The 21,031-nt window shown below is 35.2% G+C and overlaps 1 protein-coding gene across 1 annotated transcript in view; it reads left to right on the top strand.

Moving 5' to 3' along the window:
- SMC5 (structural maintenance of chromosomes 5) overlaps nt 1-21,031 on the top strand; it is a 111,903-nt gene that overhangs the window by 2,310 nt on the left and 88,562 nt on the right. The window contains exons 2-3 of the mRNA XM_060300855.1: nt 2,920-3,061; nt 11,369-11,421. Of these exons, the coding sequence (XP_060156838.1) occupies nt 2,920-3,061; nt 11,369-11,421 (195 nt within the window). The remainder of the gene's footprint in view (nt 1-2,919; nt 3,062-11,368; nt 11,422-21,031) is intronic.

The raw sequence follows: 21,031 nt of genomic DNA, 5'->3' as shown, positions 1-21,031 counted from the left end.
AGCTTGGATGTGAAGAGGAGAAAGAAAAGGTAGCTGGAAAGTGCAGAGCTAGGGGAGGTTTTGTTTATTTTTACAATGAGAGGACTTTGAGTTTTAGGAATGAAGTAGGAAGAGTAGGCTTAGAGAACCGAAATGGCCTGGAAGAGGGTAGTCAAAGGAAGGATTCCTGGTAGTTAACCAAGCCGAATGGGATCGAGAATGGGGGGAGAGATTTCTAGGCAGAAGGAATAGCATGTGCAAAGGCTTGGAGAAAGAAGGAAGCATAAGATAGTCAAGAAACTGAAAAATTCATTATAGTTAGAATATAGAGGTCTTATTAGAGAATAGGGGAAGGAGATAGAAAGTAGAAAACAATGAGCTAGAGCTAAGTTATGAAGGGTCCTATTTTTTCTTTTTCTTTTTTTAAAAAAACTTTATGTATGTATGTATGTATGTATGAACGTATGGCTGGGCTTGGTCTTCGTTGCTGCGCGCGGGCTTTCTTTAGTTGTGGCGAGTGGGGGCTACTCTTCGTTGCAGTGCACGTGCTTCTCATTGTGGTGGCTTGTCTTTGTTATGGAGCACGGGCTCTAGGCGTGTGGGCTTCAGTAGTTGTGGCACATGGGCTCAGTACTTGTGGCTCGCGGGCTCTAGAGCACAGGCTCAGTACTTGTGGCGCACGGGCTTTGTTGCTCTACGGCATGTGAGATCTTCCCGGACCAGGGCTCAAACCCATGTCCCCTGCATTGGCAGGTGGAATCTTAACCACTGCGCCACCAGGGAAGTCCTTCTTTTTCTTTAAAACAAGTTATTTCAGATTTGCTTGTCTACCAACATGATTTGGTGATTGATTGGATGATGGGCGGGTGGGTAGTGTGGATAGAGGTGAAGGAGATGGTAAGAATCAAAGATGATGCAAAACTAATGCCTAGGTTTCTGACTTGGGCAGTGAGATGAATGATGATATCCTTCACTAAGAGACTATAAGAGTGGTTTCAGATGGAAAAGATGGTGGGTTTAATTTTGAATGTGTTAAGTTTGAGGTGACTCTATCCAAATAGAGTTCTTGAGGTGGGAATTCCATCTATATAGGTCATCTGGACTGACTTTCAGCATATAGATGCTACCTGAGGCCATGGAGAATACATGAAGTACTAGGCAAAGTATGTAGACTGAGAAGAGGGTGGGCCTCTGACATTAGCTCTTTCAGGGCGAGCTCAGAGCAAAGGGAACTCACAAAAAGGGAATTCCCAGTAAACATATTTTAGAGTCAGAAAGGTTTTTTAAAATGCAGAGGCTTGGGCTTCCCTGGTGGCGCAGTGGTTGAGAGTCCGCCTGCCGATGCAGGGGACATGGGTTTGTGCCCCGGTCCGGGAAGATCCCACATGCTGCGGAGCAGCTGGGCCCGTGAGCCATGGCCGCTGAGCCTGCGCATCCGGAGCCTGTGCTCTGCAACGGGAGAGACCGCAACAATGAGAGGCCCGTGTACCGCAAAAAAAAAAAAAAAAAAAAAATGCAGAGGCTTTATTTTGTTTTGGGCAGTTTTTCCTGTTTATAATATTTGTGTGTATAGTATAGGCCAGAAATTCTCATGCTTCTTCCTGTTGTATTTATTGTTTGCTTAAATACCAGTTGCATTACTATTTTAGTAAGACAGTCACACAGAGATTTCACATCAGGAAATTCCAGTATTAATAGAATGGGGCTTCATGTGTTGGGTTAAGAAGTTCCATGTCAGATACTTTTCCAGATGTCTGAAATTCCCAAACTAGTTTTATTTTAGCCGTTGTAAAGGATTGCTTTAAGACTCAGCTGTTACTAGAATAAAGCTTCTGAAAAGATAGATAGATAGGTGCTGTACAGAGATGTGGGGTTGGAAACCTGCCAGAAAATACCTCTCTTTACCACCTGTATTTATTTTATTACCACATGGCATTTCAGAATTGTTAATTTGTTTGAGTGTTAAAGTTAAAGTGTGCTTGGTTAAATTATTTAAATACTTAGCAGGTAACAGGCTAAGGTTTTTTTTACTCTTGGGGAATTAGTTGGCAGCTAACTGAAACCCTGTGGGAACAGGACATTATTTATGGGTTCCAATTCAGAATATTCAAAGACAAGGTAGAAGGATATCTGAGTCAGAGTTCACTTCACATTTTGCCATAGCTGTCCCGGAGTACTAATATGGATTAGATGCTACTGTTGCATGTAGAGTGCTGGACAGCATGCTGCCTTCTAGTATGAGGGAGTGTTACAAAAGTGCTTGGTGATGATGCACTCTTGTTTCCTCCCATAGGAATAAAATTTACTTGAATTTGTACTAAAAATAGATCCTTTGGTGAATGTCTGGCAGCATATTAAAGGAATTGGATGTTATTTTTTAAGTAATAATAAAAATTAAACTATTGGCTTGATATATCTTCAGTTTTCTAATTAGAATAGAAATAATTTGGTTGACTATGAGAAGTTGCTAGTAAGCATTTTAATTCAAGAGAAATATAAATGTAAAATCCACAGATTCAGGATGAGCCATGGCTTCACTTACATATAATTTGGTTAAAAATTATCTTATTTTTATAGTAGCTTTGATGTACTCTCTCATGTATTGTAATTATTAAAGAGTAAATAATATGAAACTTTGCTTTATTCAGCAGACTTAATATTTGAAAAAAAGCACATGAAGTCTTATTTTCCCATGAATGTTCTTATTTTAGATACACATTATCACTTTTTCATTTCTCCCACTGACAGATTTTTTTCCCTCTAGTTTATTAACAACCTATAAATTAACCTTACATTAAATTTGTAAGGTTAGGTGGTTTTTAAAAGAATTTGAGGAAGCCTGTAGGTAATGATAAGGGTAAAGGAAGAAAAAGTGCTTTGGTAAGAAAATATTCTTCACTTCTTATCTCTGCTTAGTAATATCACCTCTTTATAATTTAGAACATATGATATCTGTGAAGTATCTCCTGGGCCCCACTTGAATATGATTATTGGAGCTAATGGAACAGGGAAGTCCAGCATCGTGTGTGCCATTTGCCTTGGATTAGCAGGCAAACCTGCTTTCATGGGACGGGCAGATAAGGTGAGTTGACATACGTACTTTTTAACAGAATTCAAAACCATGAATTGCTTTTAGTAACAAATCAATTTCTATATCTCCATTCCTTGAGTATAGCAAATGTGTTGTGCTTGAATATAAATAATGAAGTTGGCAGGGCCACTGTGGGGAGATTTCCATTTCCAGAAGTAGTGTGCACTATATACCTAGAGAATTCTCCAAGTATGTAACACCTGCAACCTTAGAAATAATGTAAAATATATCTTTTTAAATGTATTTCTGGGCTTGTGGAAAGGTGAAGTAAGTTTACAAAGGGCACAAACAAAGTAGTTTGGATCTAAAGATTTCTACAAGCTCTGGGGTTGTTTACCCAGGGGCATTTGCTTTACCTTGCACCCTAAAGCCTGGCTTTGAATTGGTTGCATAGGATTGGGGGTCCTGAAGGTGCAGAAGGGTTAGAAGATAAAACTAGAAGCCAAGCACTGCATGTAGCAGAAGAAAAAAAAAATCACAAAGTGGGACAGTGAGGTTACTTATCTCATTGTTAGCTCTGAATACAGTAGATAAAAAAAAGAAGATCTTCCAAATGAGTCTTATCACATACATTGTAATTTTAGTTTAAAGTGGTCCCAGTTAGTAACATCTCTCTTCAGGCAGAAGCAAATGCAAATCCTCTGAAGGAAAATATCCTCAATCCAGTCCTCAACATAAAGCTCTAAGAAATTCATGAATCCATACCTAAAAAAATCACAAAGCATAGGAGGAAATGAATCACCAAAAATGAGAGCTAACAAAAACAACAGACTATACAATCAGACCTGCAAAGCTTGTAGACACAGAATGTAAACTAGGAATACTTAATTTATTTAAGGAAGTGAAAGAAGATTGCAAGTATAACAAAAGAATAAGTAACAAAAAAGATCAGGTAAATTTGAAAAATTTGATCAGGTAAATTTGAATCAAATAGAACATAAAAAAATAACAGTACATGGGAGGGAAACTTCATGGACAGGTAAAACAACAAAGCAGACATATTTGAGAATTTGTGAACCAAAATACTTGACAGTTTTTCTAAAAATGCAATATAGAGATAAAGTGAGAAAAAAGTGTGAAATAAAGATTGTGACCTGATAGTTAATGGACTAAGGAAGAGGCAATATTCAAGAAAGAATGACTAAGAATTTTCCAGAAATGTTGAAAAACTTGAATCCTCAGATTCAAGATACCTAATGTATCCCAGACAGGGTAAATGAAAGAAATACACAAATAGACACATTGTAGTAAATTCCAGAATACCAAACATAGTAGTAATATTGTCTCAGAATGGAAACAGAGGGGCAAAGAAAAGAACAGTTTGAGATGCTCATAAAGGAACTTTGAAAGTATATAATTTAGGAAGAAGGAAAATGATCCCAGAAGGAAGTCTGAGAGGTAAGAAGAAATGGTGAGCAAAAAAATGGTAAACATGTAGGGAAGTAAACTGTGTAAAATAATACTAATGTCTCATTTGTCAAGTTTTTAAATCAAAGAAGATAGTACTACATGTCCTTCCTGGACAACAGGAAGGAAGTGATCAGAGTTGAAGTATTCTTTGAATTTGTATTGTTGGGAGGAAGTTAAGATAATTGGTTAGCTTCAGAGTTTATTAAGCTAAATATGCATGTTAAAATTTCTAGGGTAAGCCAGTAAAAAAATTGAAATATATAATCTCCAAACAAGAAAGGTTAAAGTAGGAAGAGAGAAGTAGAGAAAAAATAACCACTGCCCAAACAACCCAGGAGTCTCAAGAAAGGAGGAGGAAGAGAAAAGAAAGAGAAATATAGAAAAGGATATTATTAAAAAACATAAAAAAGATAGTGGAAATACATTCACAATAATAATAAATGCTCTACATTCTTGTTAAATGAGAAAGTCAGAGTACATAAATAAAACAAAGTTCCATTCTGTTTTGTTTACAATAAGCATATCTAAAATAAAAAACTACAGAGAAGTTGAAAGTAAAAGGATGAAAAAATACATACCAGGCAAATATTATACAAAAGAAAGTAGGTGTAGCTGAATTTATACCAGGCAAAATAGAATTTAAAGGAAAAAAGAACTTTTAGAGATAAAGATGGTCGTTAAATATTGAAGAAAGTTTCAGTTCAGCAAGAAGATAATTCAGCTCCCAACTTAAATTCACATTATCTAGTTCCAAAATATATAAGCACAATCACAGAGTTCTTAAAGACAAGTTAACAGCTCCAGAATTATAGTGGAAGAGCTAGTGGTAATCAGTAGATCCAATCAGATAAAAAATTAGTAAGAGTATAGAAGGTATGAACAACAGTTAGATTGAACTAATGGACATGTTGTAAACACTGCACTCAACAATTGGTAGAGCATACATTCTTTTTAAGCAGAAATGGAATATTTCTTAAAATTAACCATAAACTGAGCCATAAAGCAATATCAAAAAATATCAAAGAATTGCTACCACATAACTATGTTCTCTGACCACAGTGCTATTAAGATAGAAATAATAAAGAAGATAACTAAAATTTTCCCATTTGTTTAGAATGAAACATGTACTTCTATATTATCCACAGGTCAAAGAAGAAATTTTAATAGAAACTGAAAAGTAAGAGCAGAAATTAATAAAATAATAAACAATGATTCAGTAGGAACCACAAAACTAAAAATTGCTTTTCAAAAATACTATTTAAATCAGTAACTTCTGGGGGCAGGGAGAGAAAGGAAGAAAAAAATATAAGGAATGGCAAAAAGTAATAGTTAAGATATGTTAAATTGTGATCCAGAAAACCCCCAAATTTAAGTGGTTTAAATATACAAAAGATTAATTCTTGCTGCTTATCCAGTGTAGGCCCTTTGTGGTCACTTAGGTACTTTAGCCTTATAGAATCTTCATTTCAGTATATACAGTTTACCCTTGAAGAATGCAGGTTTGAACTGCACAGGTCCACTTATATGTGAATATTTTTCAATAGTAAATATATATGTTGCGCTCATATTTCATTGGACAAAGCATGTCGTGAAGCCATAACTTGGATCAGAGAGAAAGAGCAAGTGCAGTCGTTTGCTTGAAAGGAGAATCAGAATATTCACGAACTGCCCTGATGACTACCATGAGGGTGTTACAAGAATGCAGCAGAGGTTTGAAAGATTATATAAGAATATTATGAGAATCATTATGCCACTCAAGTTTAAATTTTTAAAAAGTTGTAACTATAAATGTTTCTACAACTACTTAAATTATCAAAACTGACTAAGTAGAAAAGATAAATTAGCTGGTAAATTTTTTCTCATAGAGAAAGACAAAGACAATTGTGGATTAGTCCTAATAGCAGTAAGTTTCTATTTTACACAGAGAATGTGACCCTAGGTACCCAAATCAATCAAGGATAGAATGAAAAAATTACAAGCCTGTCTCACTCATGAATCTAGAAGCAAAAATCACACACAAAAAAGAAACTGTAGCATTTTGAATTTAATAGTACGTAACACATCATGACCAAATTGAATTTATTCAAGGAGTGAGAGATGTATTATGTTAATTTTTTCCTAAGAATCAACCACATTTTAAAGGAGAAGAACTCTATGGTCATCTTAATAGATAGAGAAAAAGCATTCAGTTAAATTCCACAGTAATGTATGATTAAAAGCTCTTAGCAAACTAGGAATAGAAGGGACCTTTATTAATTTCACAAAAGATATCTATGAAAATGTACAGCAAGTTCAGGAGCAAGTCAAGGTTGCCTACTACCATTACTATTGAACATTGTACTGGCAGTTCTAGGTAGAACAGAAAAGATACATGTTGGAAAGAAAGAAAACTGTCATTCACAGATTATGTGAGTGTCTGCATAAAAACCACAAAGAAACTCCAGATAAGCCTCCTGATGGATCAATATGCAAATTTATCAGGATTACTAGATATAAGATTGTATAACCCAGACACTGACTCTGTAGGCACCTTGATCTTGGACTTCCTAACCTTCAGATTTGTGAGAAATAAATGTTAAAGCCACCCAGCCTGTGGTATTTTTTTTATAGAAGCCCAGACTAAGGCAAGGACCTTTTTACATTCTTTAACTTACTGAGGACTCCAAAACCTTTTGTTTCTGTGAGTTATATCTATTGATTAGAATTAATAATAAACTTAGGGTTTCCCTGGTGGCGCAGTGGTTGAGAGTCCGCCTGCCGATGCAGGGGACACAGGTTCGTGCCCCGGTCTGGGAAGATCCCACATGCCGTGGAGCGGCTGGGCCCGTGAGCCATGGCCACTGAGCCTGTGCGTCCGGAGCCTGTGCTCCGCAACGGGAGAGGCCACGGCAGTGAGAGGCCCGTGTACCGCAAGAACGAAAACGAAAACAATAATAAACTTAAAAATAATTATCAGATTAGAAATAAAAACTGAGACCCTGCCAAAAAAAGTTGTATAACAAAAATCAATTGCATTTCTATATACTAACAAAGACCAGAAAATGCAATTAAAAATGGACATTACAGCCACAAAAGTACAAGTTTCATAGCAGTAAATTAATAAAAGACATGTAAAACCTATATGCAGAAATTACAATTTTTATTTAAAAACATTGAAGTTTAGAGAGATGCACTGTATTAATGGACAAGAAGATCTAATATAAAAATGTCATTCCAGTCAAAATCCCTATATTGTCTATATAAATTACAAGCTGACTCTAAATTTTAGGTGGAAGAATAAAGGGCCAGAAATAGCTAAGATACTTCTAAAGAAATAGGACAAAATGGAAAAACTTGCCTATCAGATATCAAGACAATACAAAATTATAGTAAATTAAGACATTGTGGTATTGGTGTAGGATAGACTAGTGTGATGTGACAGAATAAAGAGCCCAGATACAAAGCCATGATTAGTAAAAACTTGATTTATGACAGAACTGACACTGTGGATGAGTGGGGAAGAGATGAATAAATACTACTGAGACAGTTGCTTATTGGTATAGGAAAAAATGAAATTGAGTCCTTTCTTCACACTACAACAAAAATCAGTTCCAGGTATATTAAAGATCTAAATGTGATTGAACAGAAAGTTTCTGGAAAAGATTGGTAGTCGAAGAAAATATCCTTGTGACTTCAGATTAAAGAAGAATTTCTTAAATAAAAATATAGACTGCAAAGGAAAGGTTGATAAATTCAACTACAGTAAAATTAAGGAACTTTTGTTCATCAAAAGACACCTTGTAGAGAAAAGACTAGTTACAAATGAGAGAAGGTATATATATAGCACATATAACAAGATTGGTATCCAGACTACATAATCAAAATAATGGCAACTGAGAAGATAAATGAGCAAAAGATATGCTCAGATGTCTCACAGAAGAGGCACCCCAAACAGCCAGTAAATACATGAAAATATGCTCAGCTTCATTAATTATCAGAGAAACGAATTAACCCTGGCATGGTGCATCCATTAGACCCACAAAAATTCTTGTGGTGCCATGTGGCTTATAAGGATATAAAGCAGTGGGAACTCTGATACATTCTTGGTGGGAATATGAATTTGTACAACCCCCTTGGAAAATATGGCATTACCTAGTAAATCTGTAAATGCCTATATCCAGTCCCTCAAAAATTCTACTTCTAGGTACCTTAGTAAGCTTGTGTCCATTTATACTAGGTGAAATTATGGAAATATTTATAGAAACATTGTTTGCAATAAAATTTAGTATAGTCAAATAAAATTGAATATTATATGACAGTAAAAGCAAACTTTGGCTCATTGGTTAAATCTCAAAAACAGAATTTTAAGGAAAAATGCCATCACAGAAAAATACATGTAATGTGAATTTGTTTCTGGAATGGTCAAATATATATATAATATATATTTAATATTTGGAGATTTATACAGTAAAAATAAAAGCAAAAGAATTATCAGCAAATCAATTTAGAGATTACATCTGTCGAGAGAGAAGGACATAGCTGGCGTGAATTAAGGAATGTCAGATACACTGGTAGTGATCAGTTCCTTAAATAGGTAGATACATGGTTGTTTTGTTATTTCTTAAACAGTGCATAAAGTTCATATTTACTGTGTGGTATGTATTTCACATAAAAACATGTTTTAAAAAGAAAGTCTAGGGGCTTCCCTGGTGGCATGGTAGTTAAGAATCCGCCTGCCAATGCAAGGGACATGGGTTCGAGCCCTGGTCCGGGAAGATCCCACATGCCGCGGAGCAACTAAGCCCGTGCGCCACAACTACTGAGCTTACATGCCACAACTACTGAAGCCCGTGCGCCTAGAGCCCGTGCTCCACAACGAGAGAAGCCACCGCAATGAGAAGCCCACACACCGCAACAAAGAGTAGCCCCTGCTCACCGCAACTAGAGAAAGCCCATGCACAGCAACAAAGACCCAAAGCAACCAAAAATAAATAAAATAATTTTTTTAAAAAAGTCTAAAAGTTGAGTTGTTACTTCACTGTAAAATATTTTTAAAACTTGAAGTGATTCATTTTTCTAAAACTGTTGTAAATATTACGATATTATCAAAATGATATTACAGGTTTCTTAGCCAGGCTTAAAATTTAATGTAGGTTACACCCCTTATGATTATAAATAACGTATTCAAAATATGATTTTTTTAATGCTCTGTGGGAGGCATTTATGAGGTAGAAAAGATACTGCTTTATTAATGATTGGCTTTGTAACCTTAGTCATTTGTCTGGAACTCAGTTTTTCTTTATTTCAAAGAACGGGTTGGGGTAGATAATTTCCAAGGACCCACTCAGATTTTTATAAATATTGATACGTAGTTTTGTCTGTTTTGTGGCCGCACTGCCCACTGCTCGGCTTGTGGGATTTTAGTTCCCTGACCAGGGATCGAACCCCGGCTGTTGGCAGTGAAAGCACGGAGTCCTAACCACTGGACCGCCAGGGAATTCCTGATATGTAATTTTCAGAAATCATTTATTGAATCCTTATCTCTGTGTAATGGTCTGCTGGATTGTGCTCCAAGGGCTGTATGGTCAGAATGGATTGGGCTGTAACAATGTTCACCAATCTTCCTATTTATTTGTGTCATAAAGAAGACACATCTCTCCTCACCCTTGAGTGGTAGGCTTTTTAAAGGAAGCTGTGGAGTGCAGTGCAGTGTTTCTTAGATGACAGATTGCAGACCTTGTGTTTAGGGGATGTCCAAGTTCTTAGCAAAAATACCATTTTAATGTTGTATTTCTATTTAAATGCTAACATAAAAATTTAGTACAAGCATGTTCTGTACCACCTGTACAGATACTTTATAATAAAAACTTCCTCCTGATCTTTTCTTCCATTTGGTACGAAGTATTTTAATTGTTGCAAGCTAATGAGTAGATGACCCACTCCTACAAAAATGCCACTGTTTTCCCTATCTATGAAGAAACTGAAACAAGAGGCTAAGTAACCTGGTTAAGGTCAAACAGCTTATATATGGCAGACTTGAGATTTGAACTAGACATGGTAAAGCCTGTACTCTTGATCATTAAGCTGTACTTTCTTGTTACAGGAACAGGCTTTTTCATATTTCTGGGTTTCACTTTCATAATCTATAAAATGGATATAACATATAGCTCATAACTTTGCTCATGAGTATTAAATGAGAAAATTGTATATAAAGTGCTTAGCACAGAAACATTTAGTAATGCTTAATAAATGTTAACTGTTGTGGTTATAATTGTCATCATCACTATTAAAAAGACAATTGTTTGCAAGGTGCAGTTTTTGCCTTTTTTTAAGTATTACTTACTTACAGCCTAATTTAAGATCCAATCTGATTTTTTTAGGCCCAGGGTCTTTTTTCATACTTATGCTCAAATATATAGAAACTAGCTTAAATATGTCTATTATACTATATAAATTGTACTTACTTAAATTGTATTTACTACGTTTATTGCTCTTTTTTTTAAGTGCTGGGTGGTAGGTGTATCCTAATTAATAACAGGATGAGTACTTTTAGAGTGATTGTTAATAATATTTAATCTGTGCAACTCCATAGAAGTACCCAGGGTCTGGAGCTGGGCTACCTGGGCTCAGATCCTTGCTCTGCACTACCTACTGGCTCTGTCATGAACTTTGTAAGAGGCTATTAGGCACATAGAAGGTTCAATAAATGGTAACTTAGATGATGACTATCTGTGAGTGGAACCAATGGAGGAGTCTAAATCTGGGAAGGGTGCAATTAGAAGGTGATGGGAATGAATGTACAAAGTAGTTATTGAAAGAATCTGAAAAATAATGATGACTTTGCTAAGTCGCTCATTGTTAACCTGGGAATGTCATCACACAGCTCACTTTGTCTTTCTTATATCTTAGGTTGGCTTTTTTGTGAAGAGAGGATGTTCCAAAGGCATGGTTGAAATTGAATTGTAAGTGTTAAAAGTGCTAAAACCACATTTCCCTACATAATTTCTTAGTTTATGTTCATGCTTTCCTGATGACTCTAGTCAAGAGTAATAATACAGTATTGTGGCATAGATACTGGAAATAATATTTAAGGGATACTTTAGAGAGGTAAGGTGTTTTTTGTTTTGTTTTTTTTTTAATGCATCTTTTTTTAAAAAATATTTATTTATTATTTATTTGGGTTGTGCCGGGTCTTAGTTGCGGTAGGCTGGTTCCTTAGTTGTGGCATTTGGACTCTTAGTTGCGGCGTGCATGTGGGATCTAGTTCCCCGACCGGTGGTTGAATCCTCGCCCCCTGCATTGGGAGCATAGAGTCTTAGCCACTGCGTCACCAGGGAAGTCCCTTAATGCATCTTTTAAAACCTGAATTGTAAGAACTTTCTTCTGGAAAAATTCTTAAGGAAATTAGAAATTTATGGGAGATAATGAAATAGAAATATACCACTATTAAATATTCATTAAGAAGTTGCAGTATTTTTTACAAACTTAAGCTTTCTTTTTTCTGATTTTGAAAGCAAAATATTTGTTTGTTTAAAAAAATGCAAACAATGTAGGAGTGTAAAAAGATGAAAGCCTTCTTGCCATAATTCCACTTCCAGAAACGACCACTGTTAGTAGTTTGGTGAACTTCATGTATGGCAGATACTTGGCATTTATGTCACCATTTTCCATTCCCTCCCTCATGGTAGAAATCGATAATTCATTATGGTGTTCTTTTCCCTTAAACCTAGATGTTCTGAGTTTACCACTCTTGGCAGCCATTTCTGATGGATGAGAGTTACTCTTCAAGAAGAAACCAGTTGACCATCCTTGGTGCAGATACTTTGTCTTTTATATATGAACATGTACATCCTTTAGGTGATTTTTAGAGTGTTGTTTTTTGGAGTGTTTATAGAAAGTTACTGAATTTTCTTAGCTGAAATAGCTCTTAAAGATTATCTAATACTTTATAGGAAATGAGGAAGTGATCTTTATTCAAAAATTGTTGAAAATTTTAGAATTTATGTAGAGATGAGAAATAGGCACACATGGAAGAAAACAGTTAAAGAGGTTATGCTCAACTTATTAAAATATAATGGTGGTATTTTACTGAAGGATACAAAACCAAGACCTGAATAAATGGAGAAGCATATTATGTTCTAAAAATATAAATTTGTAGTCACCATTAACATGTCAGTCCTTTCCAAGCTAATGTATAAATCTGATATAATTCCAATAAGAGTCTCAACAGGTAAATTTATAAGTTGATTATAAAGTTCATCGGGAAGAATAAACCCAAGAGGTCTTGAAAAGTAGAATCATGAATAAGACATTTATGTAACAGATGTTAAAGTGTAAAATAAGCCTTTTCTTAAAATTTAATTTTTCTTTTATATTGGAGTATAGTTGATTTACAGTGTTGTGTTAGTTTCAGGTATATAGCTAAGTCATTGTTATACATATACATATATCCATTTTTTTTCAGATTCTTTTCCCATATAGGTTATTACAGAATATTGAGTAGAGTTCCCTGTGCTATAGAGTAGGTCCCTGTTGATTATCTGTTTTATATATAGTAGTGTATATATGTTAATCCCAAACTCCTAATTTATCTCTTTCCAAGTCCCCCCCCACCCCACAATCCCAAGTCTGCTTTCGAAATCTGAGTCTGTTTCTGTTTTGCAAATAAGTTCATTTGTATCATTTTTTTTAGATTCCACATGAAAGTGATATATGATATTTGTCTTTCTCTGTCTGACTTACTTCACTTAGTATGATTATCTCTAGGTGCATCCATGTTGCTGCAAATGGTATTATTTTATTCTTTTTTATGGCTGAGTAATGTTCCATTGCATATATGTACCACATCTTCTTTATCCATTTCTCTGTCAATGGACATTTAGGTTGCTTCCATGTCTTGGCTGTTGTAAATAGTGCTGCAGTGAACATTGGGGTGCATGTATCTTTTCAAATATGCATGTGTGGTTTTCTCTGGATATATGCCCAAGAGTGGGATGTATGGTAATTGTTGGAACATATGGTAATTCTATTTTTAGTTTCTTAAGGAACCTCCGTACTGTTCTCCATAGTGGTTATACCAATTTACATTCCCACCAACAGTGTAGGAGGGTTCCCTATTCTCCACACCCTCTCCAGCATTTATTTTGGATGATGGCCATTTTGACCAGTGTGAGGTGATACCTCATTGTAGTTTTGATTTGCATTTCTCTAATAATTAGTGATGTTGGGCTCTTTTCATATGCTTTTTGACTATCTGTATGTCTTCTTTGGAGAAATGTGTATTTGGACCTTCTGCCCATATTTTGATTGGGTTGGTTGTTTTTTTGATGTAGAACTGCATGAGCTGTTTGTGTATTTTGGAGATTAATCCCTTGTTGGTCGCTTTGTTTGCAGATATTTTCTTCCATTCTGGGGGTTGTCCTTTCGTTTTGTTTATGGTTTCCTTTGCTGTGCAAAAGCTTTTAAGTTTAATTAGGTCCCATTTGTTTATTTTTGGTTTTATTTTCATTACTCTAGGAGGTGGGTCCAGAAAAGATACTGCTGTGATTTATGTCATAGAGTGTTCTGCCTGTGTTTTCCTCTAAGAATTTTATAGTATCCGGCCTTACATTTAGGTCTTTAATCCATTTTGAGTTTATTTTCGTGTATGGTGTTAGAGAATGTCCTGATTTCATTCTTTCACATGTGGCTGTCTAGTTAATAAAGCTGTTAATAGTATGGAATTCGTACAGAAAATTAGAGGAGCAGAATGGAGAAAATAGGAACAGTTCTAAATGTATATAAGAATTTTTTTTTGAATTTTATTTATTTTTTTATACAGCAGGTTATTAGTTATCCATTTTATACATATTAGCATATATATGTCAATCCCAATCTCCCAATCCATCCCACCCCCACCACCACCACCACCACTTTCCCCCCTTGGTGTCCATACGTTTGTTCTCTGCATCTGTGTCTCAATGTCTGCCCTGCAAACTGGTTCATCTGTACCATTTTCTAGGTTCCACATATATGCATTAATATACGATATTTGTTTTTCTCTTTCTGACTTACTTCACTCTGTATGACAGTCTCTAGATCCATCCACGTCTCTACAAATGACCCAATTTTGTTCCTTTTTATGGCTGAGTAATATTCCATTGTGTATATGTACCACATCTTCTTTATCCATTCATCTGTCGATGGGCATTTAGGTTGCTTCCATGTTCTGGCTATTGTAAATAGTGCTGCAATGAACATTGGGGTGCATGTGTCTTTTTGAGTTACAGTTTTCTCTGGGTTTATGCCCAGTAGTGGGATTGCTGGGTCGTATGGTAGTTCTATTTTTAGTTTTTTAAGGAACTTCCATACTGTTTTCCATAGTGGCTGTATCAATTTACATTCCCACCAGCAGTGCAGGAGGGTTCCCTTTTCACCACACCCTTTCCAGCATTTATTGTTTCTAGGTTTTTTGATCATGACCATTCTTACCGGTGTGAGGTGATACCTCATTGTAGTGTTGATTTGTATTTCTCTAATAATTAGTGATGTTGAGCAGCTTTTCATGTGCTTCTTGGCTATCTATATGACTTCTTTGGAGAAATGTCTGTTTAGGTCTTCTGCCCATTTTTGGATTGGGTTGTTTGTTTTTTTAATATTGAGCTGCATGAGCTGTTTATATATTTTGGAGATTAATCCTTTGTCCATTCATTCATTTGCAAATATTTTCTCCCATTCTGAGGGTTGTCTTTTTGTCTTGTTTGTAGTTTCCTTTGCTGCACAGAAACTTTTGAGTTTCATTAGGTCCCATTTGTTTATTTTTGCTTTTATTTCCATTACTCTAGGAGGTGGATCAAAAAAGATCTTGCTGTGATTTATGTCAAAGAGTGTTCTTCCTATGTTTTCCTCATAAAAATTTAATTTATTGTAAAGGTGGCAATTTAAGCATTGGGTATAAATTACTCAAATTGAGTTGAAATAATTAGCTGTTAATTTTTAAAATGGATAAATATAGAGCTTTATCAGCCACCCTGTACATCAATAAAATCTCGATGTGTTAAAGGCTGAGTGAAAAAAATATGTAACTTTGAAAATGATAGGAAAAATGTAGAATATTTTTTAAATCTCAGGAAAGGGAGGGGCCTTTCTAAGTAGAACAGGATAGCCAATAACAATATAAAGGAAGATAGGAAGAGCTCTAAGGAAGAGAAGGCTTTGATGACTGGAACTACACGGCCTCTGCCAAATCACGAGGAAAGCTAGGCTGAGAACAGCAGGTCTCCACTTGAGATAGGCTGGGTACCTGGGACCCTTTACCAGAGCACTTGAACCTGGACAAACTTCCCCTGAAGCGACAGAATACAAAGTAACTGTAAGGGACTAAAAATAACTGCGCACATGGCAGTTGGGGCAGTTATGAACAATAAGATTAAAAAAAAGCCACAAACCAGTTGAGGTGCCAGGAGCAAAAGCAGGGCATTGTGCATAATCCCTGCACAAAGCACCACCACGGCAGTGGACAGGTTACCTAAGCTGTACCTCCTGCCCAACCCACGTACCTGCCCCTGTTGTTACCCATTTTAAGGACCCAAGCAGCTCCTCTTGTGGAGTGAGCATGGGCACCTGACTCTTGTTTTCACCCCCTTATGCTGCAGCATTAGACGCAATAAAGCCTTGCCTCGAAAAAAATAAACAAATAAAGGAAAATAAGAAATTTAGGCTCCATAGAAATCTAGCTAAATATAATGGTGCCATAGTTAAAAATGAGTGACAGATGGGAGGAAACATTCTCAGTACAGATAGCATGTACATGTCTCAAAATTATCAAAATACCAATGTTTCATCAAGTCAGTAAAAATTATAAACCACTTAATAGAAAATAAGCAAAGAAATTTAATGCAAAGTAAATGGCCAGTAAATATATAAAGAGGCTACACCTCACTAGTTATCAAGGAAATCAAGGTGAGGATTCTTTTCTTCTCAGCTTAGAAAATTTTTAAAATAAAATTCAATCATATGAAGGTATAGGAAAGTGAATCCTGTTGTGCACTGTTTGTGGGAGTACAGGCACTATATCCTATTCGGCAGCATCTGTCAAATATTAAATACAAATATTCTTTGGTCAGTCACTATTCTAGAGATTGATTGCTCATTGACACAAAAGTAGCTTTTTCCTAATTTTAATAATGAAAATTATGAATAACTCAAATGTATATCACCTGATAAATGGGTAAACAGAATGTGATATATCCATACAATGACATTTTATTGAGCCGTAAAAAGGATTGAAGTATTGATAGATCCTATAACATGGGTAAACCTTGCAGAGATAATGCTTGGTGAAAGAAGCCAGACACAAAAGAATACATGTTGCATGATTCCATTTATATGAAATGTCCAGAATAAGCAAATCCATAGACAGAAAATAGATTAGTGGTAGCTGGGGTATGAGGAGAGGAAAGAATGGGGAGTGATTGGTTTAACAGGTATGGGCTCCTCTTTTGGGAGATGAAAATATTCTGGAATTAGATGGTGGTGATTGTTGCACAACCTTGTGAATGTATTTAAAAACCGTTGTTGCTACACACAGTCTTTCAACTGTATACCTGAAAATGGTTAAACTAGTAAATTTTATACATTTTACCACCATTTTTTTAAAAACCATCAAATTGTAGACTTTAAAATGGTGGATTGTATGATATGTGAATTATATCTCAATTTTAAAAAATACAAGCATACCTCGTTTCATTGTGCTTTGCAGATACATTGTTTTTGTTTTTTTACAAATTGAAGGTTTGTGGCAACCCCGCATTGTCAAATGATGGTTAGCATTTTTTAGGAATAAAGTATTTTTAATTAAGGTAGGTACATTGTTGTTTTAGATGTAATGCTGTTGCACACTTAGTAGACTACAGTATAGTGTAAACAACTTTTATAAGTACTGGGAAACCGAAAAATTCGTGTGACACACTTTATTGCAGTATTCACTTTATTGTGGTGGTCTGGAACCAAACTCGCAATGTCTCCGAGGTATGCCTGTTGCCAAAGATACTCCTGGGTTAGCCTTGGTACCATTGATTGATCACAATGGTTTCTTAGATATTGAAACTGAAAAAATATACTAAGCCAGGTATATTTATAAAATACAGAGGAAGTATTAATATTTAAGTTTCAAAAGTCCATTATGGATGGCTGCAGGTCTTAAGCACTCCTGACTTTCTACCCTGAATCACCAAAGCCCAGTTGTCTTCTTAGTTATCTAAATAGGTTAACTACTTGGTGTGCAGTAGCTGCTTGCTCTAATAATCTAACCAGTGACTATTAACCAGAGTTCTGTTACCAAGTCTGGCACAAGGGGAGATTTCCCTTTCCCCATAGTCAACATGGTTATGTTGTGCTCTCTTGTTCCATTAGGGTCCATGTGGCTTTGAGAGTACCAGACACAAAATGGCTCATTTTTAGTTGTTGGAATTGTCATTGCTGTTGAACGGCTGCATTAACTGACCACATATCCATTGAAGGCAACAGTGGATAGAATAGTCTCTGACATGCATTTATGCAATCATTTTTCAAATATTTATTAGTTCATTGGGGGATACAGCATTCTGCCATCATGGAATTTATGGTTAGAGGCGAAGAGGAGACATAAACAAATAGGTAATAAAATATGTTAGATGGTGATAAGCACTGTGTAGAAAAATAGAGGCAGGAAGAGAATATAGGGAATGCCAGAGTGGAAATTACAGTATTGAATAAGGTGATCAGGAAAGTTCTCCCTGAGAAAGTATTATTTGAACAAAGACTTGAAGAGAATAAGGGGATGAGCATGGAGATATTTGGAGAAACAGCATTTCAGGCAGAAGAATCTGTTAATGCTAAGACTCTGAAGTGGTACCTAGAGTCACTGGATTGCATTGAACAGGAAAAGGTAAGTTCTGAAAATATCAGGGAGGGAGCCAGCTCATAAGGCCTTGTAGACCTGTAAGGAATTTGCATTTATTTTGAATAAGATGGGAAGCCACCAGGATTTGAGCAGAGAGGTGACATAATCTAACTTAAATTTTAACCAGACCATTAAAGTTGCTGTGTGAAAAATAGGAAACAGAGGCAAAAGCAAGGATACCAATGTAGTGATGAATAATAATAACCCTAAGAGAAAATTAAAATAGTTTGGGATTTGCTCACAAATTGAATATAGGGTGTGAAAGAGAGGCATCGAAGAGGACATGTACATATATAGATAATCTGGCATGCTTAAGAGTGGAGTTTCTGTTAGCTGAGGTAATGAAACGTGCGTCAGGATGTTTTAGAGTAAGATCAGAAGGTCATTTTGGAGTAAATTATATTTCATCAAATTAAGATGGCACCATTTGTAAAATGCAGCTTCCAACTGAACTATGACACAGTTTGAAATGTGCAACCCAGTTTCAGAAATGTTAAGATGGAAAAGAACAATAACAAAAACAGATGCTTCTCAGGGTCAGTAAAATACAGAGTAAAGTTTGAGATGCCTATATAGCCATTCAGGTAGAAATGTTGAATGGGCAATTGGATTTTTTAACCTATCGTTTGGTGAGAAGTCTGGGCCAAAGATAATACGTTTGGGGAGTTGGCAGTAGGGTGATTGAAATCTCCAAGGGAGAAGATACAAAGCAAAGAAGTCTAAGAGCTAGACCCTGTTGTACTGCAGCATTTAGAGGCTGAATATAGGGAAAGGAAACTGGGAAGAATGCTAGTGTACTTTGAATGGCTCGAATGGCTTGAGGAGGAGGGATTGATATGTGTCCAGTGTTGCCGATAGGTCGAGTAAAATGAAGACAAAGAACTTAGATTAGATTTAGCTCATTGTAGGCCTTGGCAAGGTTTAGGGGAGGTGGTGCTTTTATTTATTTCTGTTGAATGTTCAGGAAAGGCTTGTTGAGAATATTCATGAGTTGAGAACTAAATAAGAACTATAAGAACTGGGAGTAGAGTGTTCCAGGCAGATGGAAGAGTTTGTGCTCAGCATCTAGGGCAGAATTAAATTTGTTGTTTCTGAGGAACAGAAAAATGGTAGTGTGGCTTCAGTGAAATGAGGTATTTGTTGTAGGACTTTGGAAGATAGCATTTATTTGGTTCCTTGATACCATTTACTTTTTGTTCCTGATTTGGTGTTCTTTTAATTATGGCTAGCTAATGAATTTTATCAGCATCTATTGAATTGATCATATTATTTTAATTGTTAAATTCAGTTAATTTCCTGATATTCACCCAGTTTTGCATTTTTAGAATAAATGCAGTATAGTCATAATTTTTGCATTGCTAGATTTGCTTTTCTAATGTTTTATTTAGGATTTTTACATCTGTATTTTGTTTGTGAAATATTTGTTGTTTGAATGTTTGGTTAAACTTACTGATAAAATCATCTGGGCCTCGAGTTTTTTTGTTTTTTAATTTTTTAACTATTTAATTAATGATAGTGGATTATTTAGTTTTTCTATTTCTTGAATCATCATGGTAGTTTATACTTTTCTAAAAAAATTTTTCATCTTAGCTTTTAATTTTATTGGGCTAAATAATAGCTTCTTATGTAACTTTATTATATTTGTATTATGTTGTCTCATATATAATATATATTATCTAAGTGTCTTCTGTAGTTGTATTCCCCTCTTTCATTCATGTTTTTTTCATGATTTGGAAAAAATTGATTTGTTAGTTTTATTAGTCTTTTTTAGTGAATTAACTTTTTGCATTGTTATTTCTGTTTTAACATCATTGCTTTCTATTTCATTAATTTTTACTCTTACCTTTACTAATTCTTCTTTAAACTTTTGGTTTCTTTTATTCTAATTTCTTGAAATGGATATTTATTGTACTAGTTTTCAGTCTTTTGTTTTTTCCCTGATATAAATAGTTAAGGTTAAAAATTTCCCTCTCAGTATTGCTTTAGTTCCATCTCCCAAATTTTGGTATATTGTATTTTCGTACTTTTCAGTTGTGAATGTTTTCTTCATTTTCTTTTTGAGTTCATAAATTAAAAGTTGTTTCAGATTCTAATGTAGTGATTTTCCTGTTACATTTTAGTATTGATTTCCACCTTGACAGTAGTGTGGTAAAAGAAAGAAAGAGAGAGAGAGAGAGAGAGAGAGAGAGAGAGGGAGAGAGAGATGGTCTTTATGTTCCCATTCCTTTGAAATTTGTTGAGACTTACTTGTACTGAGCTTTTGTAATTGTTACTTGTTTGGTTGAAAGAATGAGAATTCTGCTGTTGTATGTGCAATGTTCAGTATTTGTCCATTAGTTCAAGCTTATTAGTTATATTGCTAAATCTTCTGTATTTTAGCTGATTGCAGTTGTCAGATCAATTCCTTAATTACTGAGAAAAGTGTATTACACTATTCCTTTATGTAGATTTGTCAATTACCCTTGTTCTGTCAATTTTTGCCTTATATATTTTCAGGACATTATTGAATTCTTTATTGTTATGTGCTGATTTCTTCATCTTTCGAGACTTTTTGCTCTAGAATCTGTTTAACTTGCTATTAATGAATGTAGTTAGCAGCTTTCTCTTTAAATATTTTCCTGGTTATCTTTCATTCATTTCAAGTTTTTAAT

This window comes from Globicephala melas, chromosome 6 (assembly GCF_963455315.2).
Source record: "Globicephala melas chromosome 6, mGloMel1.2, whole genome shotgun sequence".
NCBI lineage: Eukaryota > Metazoa > Chordata > Mammalia > Artiodactyla > Delphinidae > Globicephala > Globicephala melas.
This window is presented reverse-complemented; position numbering and strand designations above follow the sequence as displayed.